The 15,486-nt window shown below is 36.5% G+C and overlaps 1 protein-coding gene across 1 annotated transcript in view; it reads right to left on the bottom strand.

Annotated features, from left to right (window-relative positions):
* The window catches only part of LOC114668668 (ERC protein 2), a 724,143-nt gene that overhangs the window by 435,178 nt on the left and 273,479 nt on the right, over window positions 1-15,486 (bottom strand). The window contains 2 exon segments of the mRNA XM_028824542.2: window positions 11,366-11,506; window positions 13,110-13,250. Coding sequence (XP_028680375.1) covers window positions 11,366-11,506; window positions 13,110-13,250 — 282 coding nt within the window.

The raw sequence follows: 15,486 nt of genomic DNA, 5'->3' as shown, positions 1-15,486 counted from the left end.
TGCAAAACTCACGCTATTGGTCCAAGAGATTATGATATGCTAACGTGCGCCACCACCATCTACCCAAAGCACCATGATGTTCCAACAATGATGGATGGATTAAAAGCCAGAAGTCTGTATGACCATCAGCATCAAGTGACTCCGTGAAAAACCCGAACTACAAAGAGGACTATTTCATTTATGTTAGGTAGAATGCCCAGAGGGGACTGGGCGGTCTCGTGGCCTGGAACCCCTACAGATTTTATTTTTTTCTCCAGCCTTCTGGAGTTTTTTTTTGTTTTTTCTGTCCACCCTGGCCATCGGACCTTACTCCTTTCTATGTTAAGTAATGTTGTCTTATTTTAATTTCTTATTTTGTCTTTTATTTTTCTTCTCTTCATTATGTAAAGCACTTTGAGCTACTTTTTGTATGAAAATGAGCTATATAAATAAATGTTGTTGTTGTTGTTGTAACGCCCACCTGAGAGAGTAACCACGGAGCACACTGAATTTTTTTTCTATGTTTGTGCGGCAATGTGCTGTATCAGCGCGTGCTCCTAAACTCTGATTTGTGTTTTTTGGATCTCACACCCTCAAACCTTTATCGTAAGAGCGTCCCTTATCTACAAAGGAGCGTTCGATCAGAAGAAAATATGAAGCTGGTTTTAAATTAAACACGCCATTGAAGTAGCGAAAGAAATTGTTAACTTCGCTGCTGCAACAAAATTCGATGCATCTGAGAAACTGATGCGAGATTGGAGGAGGCAAGAAAATGTAAAAAAAAAAAAAAAATTTAAGTGTTGCATTTTTGAACGGTGTACAAGTTGGGGTCTGATTTTATGATCGATTTTTTGGGTTTCAAGACCAGACTTACACGTGAGTATATACAGTATCTGCTGCTAATGGTTTCAAAGCAAATAAATATAATTTCCAAGTAAAAGATTAAAAGTTAATGTCTGTCTAATTATTATTAGACATCCAAGAGTTAAGACTGTCCATTCCTCGTTTAACTCGGGTCCCTTAAGGGCTCAAAAATGACACTTTTGTGAAGCCCTCTATTGGAGGTAAAACTGGGTTAAAGTAAAAAGGTTTGATAATAATAATAGGCCACAGACAGCAAGCAGGCTGCCATTAGGTGTCACTAGGGTTGAATATCCTGGGTATTATACGGACACATTTGGTTTTGACATTTCTTCCTATCCCCAAGTAAGAAAAGAAGACTCACATACAGCAGGGCCATTGATCACATGGTCACAATGGGGCACTGTCATTATAAACATTGTGGTTAAGGAACTGGGAAAACAATTGAAAACGGTACCACACAAAAAATAAATTGCCTTTGTGATACAGGTTCTCACCAAACAAACAGAGCTATAAAATAAATAACATTAAAAATAACAAAGAGAAATCAAACAAAATTCCACGTGATGAACTACAGTAAGGCAATGCAACATACCATATATACAGTATATTCAGAAAAGAAGCTGTACCTAAGCAGCAGTGAAGACAGGAAAGGCCTTAGCTTAAATATTCAGATATATTTTTTTTCTCCCCCCAAAAAAATAATCTGAGAATACATTAATTTGCTTAGTTAGCTATGTAACAAAATAACAAATAGATTCAACTCTCCACACTTTGAGGTACTGTGTTTTTTGATTAAGGTCTGTTTTTCTAAATAGAATATTCTATTCAATACAATGATTACTTAAGTATATGCTTTAAACATATAATAACTGTAATTGTACCATTTATTTAGCCTTTAAACTTAAAGCAACTGTGCACTGGTCAGGCTATCTCCCAGTCCTCTACACATGCAGACTATCCCAGGAATTTACGTGAAAATTCTCCAGATAGAGCGCATGTGTGAACAAAGCCTAAGTTTTGTATGAGTCAGACAAATTTTTCTGGCCCTAGATGTGTGTGAACAAAAAAAAAACTTTCCTGGATAAATACACAAAATATCTCAGGCACACATGATGTGATATACAAGTATGATCAAATGAGCCAATCGTAAGAAACTGCATTAAAGACTGCAATTAGCATAAACAATTATTGGATGTCACTTTCCTTCTGAGGTGTAGTTATTGTTATTTGTTCAATGTTCTAAAATAGAGGAGCTAATTTAAATATAAGCCAAGAAGAAATTATTGAGAACTGTTAACTCCAGATGAGGATGCGTGGCGTTCACATCACAGTCAATCTTTTCCAAACATGCATAGCGTTTGTGTGATTGAAATTGACCTCGATGCAACTTTTGATAGCAGTAAAAAGTATGTGGGCCTTCAGATTCTCTGACTCTCACATTTCGAACACCTTTCATAGATCTTTTTCATCTGTACAAATTCTCAATGACGGAAATTTAAAATTAATATAAAGATTAGAAGAACAGCACAGACCTAACAAAAAAATCAAAAACAGCTAGTGAGTAGAATGTAAAATAAGTAATGGAGAAGCCTGCTTCACTACTGAAATTAAATTCAAATTAAAGAAAAAAAAATCTTTCAAGAATCAGTTTAGGTTGAAATTGATAAAAGGTAATATACTGGGCTAAAATGTTGAAAGGCTGGGCACAAAACTTGAAAAGGTCTGGACTCCCATCAGAAGAGCCTAATAGCCATGACACCCGTGACATAAAAAAAAACAGAAAGGTTTCTTTTTTTCCCATGAAGGAATGTGTTTTTTTTTTTTTGCTTCCAGAGATGAAGTTTCCTTTCAAATCATTTGGATTAAGAACTTCATCCCTAATTAATCTAATAAATCATGATCAGTCACTTTTAATTCATTTAGGATTATAGCTTCATTAATCTGTCATTCTACCTTACATTCACCTAATATTTTAATTTAAAAAGAAAGTAAGATTGCAAATAATCAAAAGTGCCTGATTAAGCGAATCTCAGTCATAAGAGAGAAATTGCTGCAAACGTGCTAAACATTGCAACTTTTTGTCTTCTCCAGTTGTTTAAAAATAGCAAACATTTTGTTCATCTGATCCTCTAACTACCAAGGAATGTCATTAGCAGCAACACATTTGCTTGCCGGCATAGATCTTGACTGTGTTAGAGTATCTTTATTTTTACCTACCCAATAATAAAACTTCTGATCTACTGGTCTACTGTGAAATAGCTGCCACTTAGAAAAAGGTGTGCAAAACCTCCAACTTGAAATACAATAGATTTTGTGCTAAGAGTGAAGGCTAAAGAATCACGGTGAACCTAATTACTGTATATGCCTTAACATATTTTAATTTGTTTTCAAGCTGCACAAAAAACTACAGTACTGTATGCACAATTTGAAAATTTCTGTTTTGCTTTGTGTGTTAGAAGATTTTGAAATATTTGGTAAAGTGCAACAAAACTGAGGAAGAACTGTCAGGCCTTACTTCATCATTTACAGATAACAAATGATGACAAAAGAGGTTGAGGATCAAATACAGTGTGGCAGGCGGCCGGGGTCCATGTTCCATGTTCTTCTACATACAGTTAGGTCCATAAATATTTGGACAGAGACAACTTTTTTCTAATTTTGGTTCTGTACATTACCACAATGAATTTTAAATGAAACAACTCAGATGCAGTTGAAGTGCAGACTTTCAGCTTTAATTCAGTGGGGTGAACAAAACGATTGCATAAAAATGTGAGGCAACTAAAGCATTTTTTTAACACAATCCCTTCATTTCAGGGGCTCAAAAGTAATTGGACAATTGACTCAAAGGCTATTTCATGGGCAGGTGTGGGCAAGTCCGTCATTACGTCATTATCAATTAAGCAGATAAAAGGCTGGAGTTGATTTGAGGTGTGGTGCTTGCATGTGGAAGATTTTACTGTGAACAGACAACATGCGGTCAAAGGAGCTCTCCATGCAGGTGAAAGAAGCCATCCTTAAGCTGCGAAAACAGAAAAAACCCATCTGAGAAATTGCTCCAATATTACGAGTGGCAAAATCTACAGTTTGGTACATCCTGAGAAAGAAAGCAAGCACTGGTGAACTCAGCAACGCAAAAAGACCTGGACGTCCATGGAAGACAACAGTGGTGGATGATCGCAAAATCATTTCCATGGTGAAGAGAAACCCCTTCACAACAGTCAACCAAGTGAACAACACTCTCCAGGGGGTACACGCATCGATATCCAAGTCTACCATAAAGAGAAGACTGCATGAAAGTAAATACAGAGGGTGCACTGCAATGTGCAAGCCACTCATAAGCCTCAAGAACAGAAAGGTTAGATTGGACTTTGCTAAAGAACATTCTAAAAAAGCCAGCACAGTTCTGGAAAAACATTTTTTGGACAGATGAAACCAAGATCAACCTCTACCAGAATGATGGCAAGAAAAAAGTATGGAGAAGGTGTGGAACAGCTCATTATCCAAAGCATACCACATCATCTGTAAAACATGGTGGAGGCTGGGTGATGGCTTGGGCGTGCATGGCTGCCAGTGGCACTGGGACACTAGTGTTTATTGATGATGTGACACAGGACAGAAGCAGCCAAATGAATTCTGAGGTGTTCAGAGACATATTGTCTGCTCAAATCCCGCTAAATGCAGTCAAATGGATTGGGTGGCGTTTCATGATACAGATGGACAATGACCCAAAACATACAGCCAAAGCAACCCAGGAGTTTATTAAAGCAAAGAAGTGGAAAACTCTTGAATGGCCAAGTCAGTCACCTGATCGTAACCCAATTGAGCATGCATTTCACTTGTTGAAGACTAAACTTCAGACAGAAAGGCCCACAAACAAGCAGCAACTGAAAGCCGCTGCAGTAAAGGCCTGGCAGAGCATTAAAAAGGAGGAAACCCAGCATCTGGTGATGTCCATGAGTTCAAGACATCAGGCTGTCATTGCCAGCAAAGGGTTTTCAACCAAGTATTAGAAATGAACATTTTATTTCCAGTAATTTAATTTGTCCAATTACTTTTGAGCCCCTGAAATGAAGGGATTGTGTTAAAAAAATGCTTTAGTTGCCTCACATTTTTATGCAATCGTTTTGTTCACCCCACTGCATTAAAGCTGAAAGTCTGCACTTCAGGTGCAACTGGGTTGTTTCATTTAAAATTCATTGAGGTAATGTACAGAACCAAAATTAGAAAAAAGTTGTCTCTGTCCAAATATTTATGGACCTAACTGTATGTTCTGGGGGAGCAACCATGGGCTCCTCAGTACCTCCCCCGGGACGCTTGGTGGCAGCCTTCCTGGCTGATGATGTTGTCTCAGTTTCCCGCAGGGCTCAATGGGAGATGGAGTTCTCCACAGATTTGTTGGGATCTGGGGTGGCCGCCGGGGGGTGCTACATGGGTCACTGAGCCGGCCAGGGCAACCATACAACCCCGCCCGGAAGTGCAATCAGAAACAGGTGATCAAGCACCTGGAGCACTTCTGGGTGGGCTATAAAAAGGGCCAGCAACCACCACTCAGGAGCCAGAATCAGGAGGAAGAGGACGAAGTTGCCAAGGAGGAGTGGTGGTGCCAAACGGGAGTGTTGAGTAAAGTGCTTTTGGGACTGTGTATTGCCTGTGGGGTTCACGGGGAAGACGTACCCCACAGGTGAAGAAAATAAAGACTTTTGTTGGATTTTACACGTGGCTCTGTGTCAGTCTGTGCCGGGTCGGGTGCTATAAAGCGTCCAATTCACAACAGCAACACGTTCTCTGAAGCCTCAACTTCAGCAGTTGTCGCTGTTTTCCCGATTTAATTTTCTTCCTTTAAACATTTTTAAACTTTATTAGGAGCTTAGATGTATGGGAATTTCAGAATTATTTTCAGTATTCTTCATACCACCCATTTATGCATTACCGGGCACTGCCAGTTTATAGGTTTTTTTGGACGATGTTGTCTATGATGTCATCAGGTCAGCAGTTTAAAAGTAAGAATACTTCCTGGATGGTGAAAATTGAGGAAAACAAACACATTTTGGAGAGAGTGTTGTCTGTTTTTCAACTTTAAGGTTAAAGACTAACCACACTAAATGTTCGTCTAGCATTAGGACTTTGGTACATGGTTCTCAGCCTGGTCAAGAACTTTTTGCTTGGTTTAAAGGTTATGGATTCTCTTTGGGAGTTCATAATACTTTTAGTTTTGTGTTGGCATATGATGACATTCAGCATAGTGTATTTATGCGTATACGCTAATTTTTTACAACAACCAAACAGTTTTGTTCCACCTATGTCGGTTTTGACTTATCTCACTGAATACATTTCTTTAATTACATTTAAATGTCACTTTAATTCTGACAGTAACACTAGTTAAACATAAAATAAATCTTAATTCAACTTCAGTAAAATCTGGTACATTACTTACATGCCCTACGCTCTCCGAACCAAAAAAATATGCAGATAATGATCATTTTCTGCAGATTGCTAAACAAAGGGCTTCTGATTGTTTCCTTTGAGACTGATCATAAATAGGAGGACACAGTGAGGTTTGGAAGCGACTCTTTAAATAGATCACCATCACCACACTCATTTTTTTTAAACAGCAGCAAAATGTGCAACTCAAAATACAGACTGGTGGAAATAAAGTTTACTATTTACAACCTTTTCATATGTGCGTGTCTCCAGTGTATTTATGGTATCATTCTAACATTCACTATGACAGTGAAATGTGCAATGATTATACTTTTAAATTTAATAGCAGCTTTTGATACTATTGTAATTACAAAGCATTTTAAAATATTTGTTTAATAAATTTAGTTAATTTTTGAATGCAATATAATTATTAATTAACATATTACTTTCTTTATGTAAAAAGAGAATTATGTTTCAGAAAAGAAATCATGCAGTCTTATTAAATTTCCAGTGATTGGATTGCAGCAAAATGCAAGAACTAAAAAAAGAATCTCTCTTTGTTAGAAGCTATATTATACAGCAATTGTAATTAAAAAATAAATTAAAAATGTGAATTAAAAACACATTTTCATTTAAATGATCCAGTCTGAGTTCGCTTCCCGGGTCCTTCCTGCGTGGAGTCTGCATGTTCTCCCCGTGTCTGCGTGGGTTTCCTCCGGGTGCTCAGGTTTCCTCCCACAGTCCAAAGACATGCAGGTTAGGTGCATTGGCGATCCTAAATAGCTTGGTGTGTGTGTGTGCCCTGCCTGGGATTTGTTCCTGCCTTGCACCCTGTGTTGGCTGCGATTGGCTCCAGCAGACCCCCGTGACCCTGTGTTAGGATATAGCGGGTTGGATAATGACTGACTGACTGACAGTCTTTACATATGATTAAGTGGATTCTGTAATGTATATACAGTGTAATGCATAAAATCCATGTAATTGCCACAGGATTAAAAAAGTTTGGGAGTGGTCTCCACTAGACTTTCTTGTATACTCAGATATGGGGATGGATATTTGAAGAGTAAACCGCAAGGCAATGATTACATTTTTACATCATTAACATTAAAGAACCATCATCAACAACAAATCAAATCAAATTAATAATATATTGAACAATTATTTTAAAAGTAAAGTGGAATAAATCGGACTCAGCAGCTGCTTGAATAAAAGGTAAAGTACCACTTCCGGTTCACGGAACTAGCCTAAAACTTGATAGAAATCTGCGTTTTGTACTGAATACTTGTATGCAAAATTTGATTGATCTAAGTGAAAGCGTTACTCAAGTTATCATGTCTACATGAACTTACACACAGACATAATTCCAAAAATGGTATTTTCAGATTCCGGGAGTTCTAAAACATCGAGATTCATCAAAATCTGAGCAATAAGGTAAAGCGAGGAAGAAAATGCTTTTAAAGATCCAAAATGAGGATGCTTAAGTTGGATTTGGGCATCTTAGTGAAGAATGAGAAGGTTAGGAGTAGGGCAGGAGTCGTTAAAATCAATGAGAAAATTAGAGAACTAGATTCAAAACAGTATGAAAATACGGTAAGGTGAAAAGATGACGAAATTACTGAGAGAGTCTGGGAAAAGCCTGTCACAGGGAAAAAGGCTGGGGTCTGTGTGCAGAAGGATATGAGGGAGAATCAGATGAGAGAAGAGGAAATAGAAAACTGAGAAAGACAGAGGAGATTCATCAAAGCAGCTGACCAGCTACAAAGGAATAACAGCAAAAAAGACGAAGCACAAAGAGGACGAGGAAGAGAAGGAGGCCTGATACAGTTGTACATATATGGATTTTATGCACATCATACCTAATATACAGGATATTTTATATACATACATACATGCCCACTCACAACCACAGGCACAGAATACAGTATTTACTTCACAGAATGTTGTTTTTAATAAGTTTACATATCTGCAATAATATTTATTTTGGCACAGGCTATGCTTTACTACCCAAGGCCTGTGGCTGCAACAATACTAGTCTCCAGAAAAAGTGTCGGAAACCTAGAATAGAAAAATATCAAAACACAGGAAGCAAAGCACATCTTGACAGCATAGATGGTACAAAATGGAGTGCAAACAGAAATGTGTGACAGCCAGAATATAACCTACACATTCCCTGCAAGTACTTAAAATATTCAGCAAATTAAACACTGGAAAAAAAACTGAACGTTGGAATAACAAAGTACACAAAACAAAAAGACATACATTAAACTTCTTTCAGAGCACAGTAAAAGTTAACAAATGTGGTAGGATTTTTGTTTTGTTTTGTTTTCTTAATTCCCTGCGTAACATAATACTAGGATTTCTCTGTAGTCTCATACCTTGTTTCAACATTTTTCTATAGCGAACTGATAAGATACAATATACCACACATATAAAGGATTCAACTTTACAAATATTTTTACTGCTTTTGTTGTCACAATCGTTCGCCTTTTCCAATATCATGAAAAACAAATGCATTATATTGAATATAAAATCCAATAGACTGATAATTACAGTATGTCAAGAAAAGGCCATTAACGTGACAGTTCATCTAAAATTCAAACTTCCACAATTGTTTTCTTACTGCAAGGAATGTCTATGAGTGAGAGTAAAACACTACATACTCATTAGTTATAATTGCCTTCTACGATTCGTTACAATACACATATTAGAAAGACAACGGTATTATGTTTATATGCCTACATCCAGTGTTTAATTTGTAAATCATGTAATACTGGAGCTCATAGTGACTGGCCGTGGCAGAATTGGAGTGCGTCGACAATGGCAATTTGGGCACGCAAGCGCAGTGTTTTAATGCTGAATTAGGTCATCAGCCTAATAAATACCCAAAATCAGTCCTGTGTACATATATACTCGCACATGTAAATTAATATTTCACTTGGATATCTTCTAATCTTAAAATGTTCCATTGTCCATATTCCACACTCATACTAGAATCTTCGCTCTCCTCCACCTCGTCTGGTGCATTCCGGCACTCTCAAATATGGCGGAAGTACCGGCTGCGCACCCACTCCGGGTGTCCCTGGTCTTCTCCCCCCAGTACTTCCGGGTGTGGCGGAAGTGCTGAAGGCCAGGGCTCCTCAGGCATTGGGGTGCCCCCTGGTGGTGACCACGGGCCCCTATAGGGTTGAGCTTCTAAGCTCTGTTCCTGTGGTCCCCAAAGCCACCAGGGCAGTCACCCCCTCATGGTCTGGAGGAGGCGTAAGCCCTCATCCAGTCCTCCTGGTCGTCCCGGCTGGGTACCACCCCCAGCCACTCGCCACAAAGTAAAAAGGGATCATGTTTTTGGTAAGGCTACTGTCGTGAGTAAGTTTTTTTAGGTACTCGTATAGAAAGTGGCCATGAATGTTTCAAAGAACTTGAAAGGCCAGTATTTTTGTTGTTTTCCCATTTACTTTGAGTTCAGCTTTAATAATTCTTCCTCATTGTTTTTGTATTGTATTTTATGTAATACTCCATCATTATTTTGAAACATTTTGCTGTCCTTTAAGACTTTGCATGTTAATGGATTCCTCAAGATCGACCCAATGGGCTACCACACATAAAATCAATTGCACTGTGTGGATAATAGAAGCGATATTTCCTGCTCAGTTTTAAAGCAACCCTCACAAAAGATCTGATTTTCAAATCCTGTTCAGTTTTCTGTTTTGCATTTTGTTACACCACTTCCCAATTAATATTAAATTAAATAACAAAAATATGATGGGTTATTGACACACTCCACTTGTAATGAGGTTGTGTGTCTAATATGCAATTGAAGTAGTTTCATTAAAATCAGTGTTTATGACAATTTGTTTTATTCTTTATCTTATTGAATGTTTTTCAGTTGAATTTTATGTATTTTTTTGTGGAAATATTGCACCTAATGTTTGATTTTAAATAGGTTCACAAATAATAATTTACACTAAAATCAATTTTTCTCACCAGGAAAAATAAAATAATTATTGTGCTTCTGAGCCTTTCTGGTATGGTGTCATTTTCAAGGAGAACGCTGAAATGAACAAAATTGTCTTTTAAATTTGAATAATCTATATTGGCTGATATTAGGGAAACTGGCAATCAATACTTACCATCGTAAGAAATTTTCGATAGATGTATGAAACTACTTTTAGAGAAATATAAACATTCCAACTTCAAAATATTTTCATTAATGTAATAAACGGCACACAACATCTACCGTAAATCATCACTTTGTTATAAAATTTGGAAATTTGTATTCATAGCACAATGATAGACTCCATTTTAAAAGTGTCAATATCTGATTGCAAAATATTCAAAAAATAATTTCACGTGACCGGAATGAATGATTTCCTTTCACTCATAAACATATGATAAGAAAACTATAGTGCAGTTTTAAATCTTGGATGAATTACTTTATAAAATGTATTTACTAATAAGTAAAATATAAAGTTTAACATATTAAAAAAAAGTCATAATATAATGTAAAAAGGAACCATTTAAAAAGTCTAGCCGTAAAGAGATAACCAGTTGTGGTTGGAACATTGCAGTGACGCTCAGGCACGGACCACCACTTACTAATACTTGGGTAGCTTTCAGATGCCAATTAATCTAACGAGCACTGCTTATTTCTAATGCGAAAAAGCCAAACATCTCTATAAACTTAGCAAAAGAAATTATGATACATCAAACCTTTTTTGTAACTCAATGGACAACCCAGGACTGAAGACCAAACTTGCATTTTAACAAACTCTCTTCAGTTCTACAACAAAACTTGTCATGCATTGAAAGAGCTACAGCTTACAGTCATGTAATGGGACGACCACCTCATCTCTTGTGAAATGGAAAAAGTCACAGACTTGTACCAACACAGTCATCATTTTTTGATTCTCAACTAATTTGGTTCTTTACCTTCTTATTGAGATTCACTGTTGCTAATCCTCATGTGATAATAATATTCATATTTAACTTAAAAGTCATATATGGAATACAAAAGTTATATACAAGGCATTATCTTTTCATCCTTTCTAAACGGTGTACTTTAGATGCCATCTTTTTTTGATTTTGTTTACCCCTTACTTCTCACCTTTTTCAGTTGGGCTTCCAACTTACTACACTCCTCTTTTTTTTGCTCAATGGCGATTTCCAGTGATTTTAGTTTTGAGTCTTTTTTTAAGCCTGAAGATGCTAACGTCGAGGCATGTTCCTTCAGATCAATTAAACTAGCCTACAAAAAGAGAAAAATAAAACAAAGATGAACGCATGTGTAGGCGAAAACATCAACTGTAAAAAGGGAATTGTAACTGTAAGTTACAAACAACTCTGACAAATATCAGGAACAAAGAAAAAAGGTTATACAGTACTCTATAAAATAAAACAGTCCAGGTGTATACAGTTTACACGCTTTGAAGCACTCATATTTTTAAAGGACACAAATCAGTTTCATGGTAGAATGCTGTGAAAAACAGATGCACAGAAATTTCTCTATTTTACAAAGGTAACAATGAAGTCATTCATTTCACATAAAATAGCCTTTGTTAAAATATTTTAAACCCCAGTCATTGCACAATCAGAATATTTTTTAACTAATCAGGAATCTGGGTTCCAGAATATTAGTAAGATGTTTTACTCTCTCTAACAGCTCTATGTATTTTAATAGGTGGGAATGCTCTCTTTGTACTCTTTTCATTTTCTTAATATTTACTATATGTCTAAAAAATGTGGAGGCGAAGCTTAGAACTAATTTGAGTAGAAAGTGTATGAAACTGGGGGGAAGAAAACAACCTTGTAAGGTGCCTCAATTAATGACAGGGCCGACTTAAACCTTGCTTGTTGGCTGGGATTCACAACATAATTTTGCAATTACAAAATACTTTTGGAATGAACCCCAAGTTCAATTAACTTCTTAGCAGATGTGGCTGGGTAATACTGAACATACTGTTAAAATCCACAAACACAACCTTCACTAAATTAACAAAAAATAAAAAACCTCAACCAAAAGACAAATTCTACATGTGCGCCTTTCTGAAGTCTTCAGAGTGCAAGAATGAGGCTCATGAACCAACATCAGTGAGCCCTAGTACTGTGGGACTTCATTTTTCAAATACCGTATTACCAGGGTTAACATGAAGAGATGACATGCACATTTAAATGTTTTAAAATTCCTATAATAATTATTTATGTTGGAGTAAGAAATTTTGCATTTGGCTTATGATCATAAAGGATTAGAGAATATAATTAATTGATAAAGTAATGGCCTCAAGGGCAGAGGCATGCATTTATTTATAGTGCCTTAAGTGCAATGGCTGGTGACATAAAGTTACAGAATTATTTTTTATTAATCATTTCTTTCTTAGAGAAAGACTAACTCATGATGCCAATAATTAAACAAACACCTTGTGTGGTAAGCATTACACGTGAAGAACAGAGACTTGATTCTGTACATGGCTGCCATTGTAATTCAGTTGTCATCTCCCTTGGGTGTCCTAAAAAGATGAACACACCAGCAGTGTTGTCATCTATGGTAGTATACAGATAACAGATTTACTGATAACGAAAATGAGAAAGGATCAGTCCTGCTTTTTAGCCTGGAATTGCCAAGGAAAGGCAAGTATCCAATGCAATCTCAAACGGAAAAACAGTAGTGCCCCAGAAATTTGAAATGTGACTTAATTGCTAAACTAAGAAAGACAACAACGAATGCAGACATGAGTTCAGTAAAATGGAATAGTGACTGCATGGCAAAATATAGCTGTCATATTGGTACACATTACCACATGCTGCACGGGGCTAATGATTAAGTGTAAGTAACTAAGTATATCAAAACTGACCTCCTTCTCTGTCAGTTCAGCCTGCAAAGCATTAACCTTCTCTTTTAAGTCCTTATTTTCTTTTTTATAAGACTCAGCCTCTTCCAGTCTCTCTCGATCATCACGCTCTCTCTGTTCCTTCAGGCGCTCAATAATTCTTTCCTGCAAATGATAAAGGAAAGACCAGAAGATTAAAGCAAACTCATTATTGAAGAATTGGAAAAAGTAAACTCTATGAATTGAAGCCCATTATCAAGGGGCATGGCATGATTAACACAAATCAGAGAACTTTCCTGTTCTACAGTCCAGCAGCCTCATCAGTGGAAGCCAAGACATTCCTTACCAGACTACTCAGATAAATCTTTTGTGTGTAATACTCAAAACCTAAGCTTTAATAAAAAATGTTCTCTTTCCTCTATATAGTAAGGTACTATTGTAAAGGTTTGCTGTACTGTATTTGATCAAACGACATGCAGAAGCCCAAAGTATGAGAAAGGTGATAATGAAAGTCTACCTCCCTTACTCACTCATAATGATCTTATGCCTTTTATTAATATCTTTAGTATTACTTCAGGTGTCATTTCACATAATAGTACTAGCAGTTCAGTAATATTTTCAGCAACTTGCCGTCTCACTATAGATTTGAAATGACAATTGCTTTTAATCTTTATGCAAAAGCAACATCACAGACGTGGCAGAATCTCACCACTAACAAGAAGTCTATTCCTTTTTTTTAATATTTTTATTTTATTAATTTTCATTGTAATCATTCCATACAAACAGATCAATTTATAACCCAACAAATTTGAAGACAAATCAAACCCCACCCCTGAGAAGGAGAGCTTAGCTAAAGGAAAATTGCTTTAAGCTTTTTAATAAGGCAACATTAGACAAAAGAAAGGGAGAAGTAAATATCTATATAAATAAGAGATGGAGAAGGGAGTTAAATGCAATAATAGTTAATTCTCTTATTCTAAAATAATATTGATTAAATCCTGCCATGTTTTGAAAAAATTTTGTACAGATCCTCTAACTGAAAATTAGATTTTTTCCAATTTCAAATAATATAAAACATCGGTTTCCCACTGACTTATAAGAGGAGAATTAGGATTCTTCCAATTTAACAAAATAAGTCTGCGTGCCAAGAGTGTAGTGAATGCAATCACCGTTTGCTTGTCCTTCTCCAATTCCAGTCCATCTGGAAGGACACCAAACACAGCTGTTAATGGGTTAGGAGGGATTGTGATACTAAGGCTGTCTGAGAGGCACTTAAAAATTTTTGTCCAAAATGATGTTAGTTTGGTGCAGGCCCAGAACATGTGACCCAGTGAGGCAGGAGCTTGGTTGCAGCGCTCGCAGGTTGGATCCTGGCCTGGAAACATTTTGGACAGTTTTAAGCGAGACAGATGAGCTCGATATATAATTTTTAGTTGAATAATTCTATGCTTTGCACATATAGAACTCGAGTGAATTCTCTGCTTTGCTACCTTCCACTCCTTTTCTGATATATTGATTAAGAGATCTTCTTCCCAATGTCCTCTTGGATCTTTGAAAGGTAGGGACTCTAATAAGATTTTATATATTGCGGAAATAGTGTTTGTTTCCTCGGAATTGAGCAGTATTTTTTCCAGCATTGTGGAGGGTGCAAGGTGGGGGAAATCGGGCAATTTCTGTTTAACAAAATTTCTAATTTGAAGATAGTAAAAGAAATGTGTAGCTGGGAGGTTAAATTTTGAACGTAATTGTTCAAAAGATGTAAATATGTTGTCTATATAAAGATCTCTGAGCATTTTAATCCCAAAACTTTTCCAGGTATTAAAAACTGGATATACTTGCGAAGGTTGAAAGAGGTGGTTCTCTTGCAGAGGTGCCACTGATAAAAGATTTTCCATCTTAAAATGCTTCCTAATTTGGTTCCATATTCTGAGTGAGAAGAAGTCTATTCCTTAAAGTATAGGCAGCTGACAGACCGTCTATGTCTGAACAATGATCCGATGTTTACATACAGTAAGATTAATCAATTCAGTTTGATTCAGGATATAAATTGGCATACAGTATACAACAAATGAACACATCCAATCAATTAACTAAATCATAACAGAAAGGTGAATAAAAAATATCTATGTGCAAAATAAGGTTACACAATTCTCCCATTCATCACATGCATCTCTTAGTTGGCATAATTACTGTACAAATTTGAAGCATTAGAGTTTTCACTGGCAGGACTCCAAACTGTGCTTGTTAAAATAGGGAATGTTCATGGTACCTCAAGCGTAGTAACACAATAGTTGTGGTATGACCACTTGCTTTAAAATTATCATTAGGAACTTTGTAACACTTAAATTACAGTTGAAAGAATGTCCAGAATCAAAAATTCCACACTAATGCAATGATTATC

The sequence above is a fragment of the Erpetoichthys calabaricus genome, chromosome 18 (assembly GCF_900747795.2).
Source record: "Erpetoichthys calabaricus chromosome 18, fErpCal1.3, whole genome shotgun sequence".
In the NCBI taxonomy this organism is placed as follows: Eukaryota; Metazoa; Chordata; class Cladistia; order Polypteriformes; family Polypteridae; genus Erpetoichthys; species Erpetoichthys calabaricus.
This window is presented reverse-complemented; position numbering and strand designations above follow the sequence as displayed.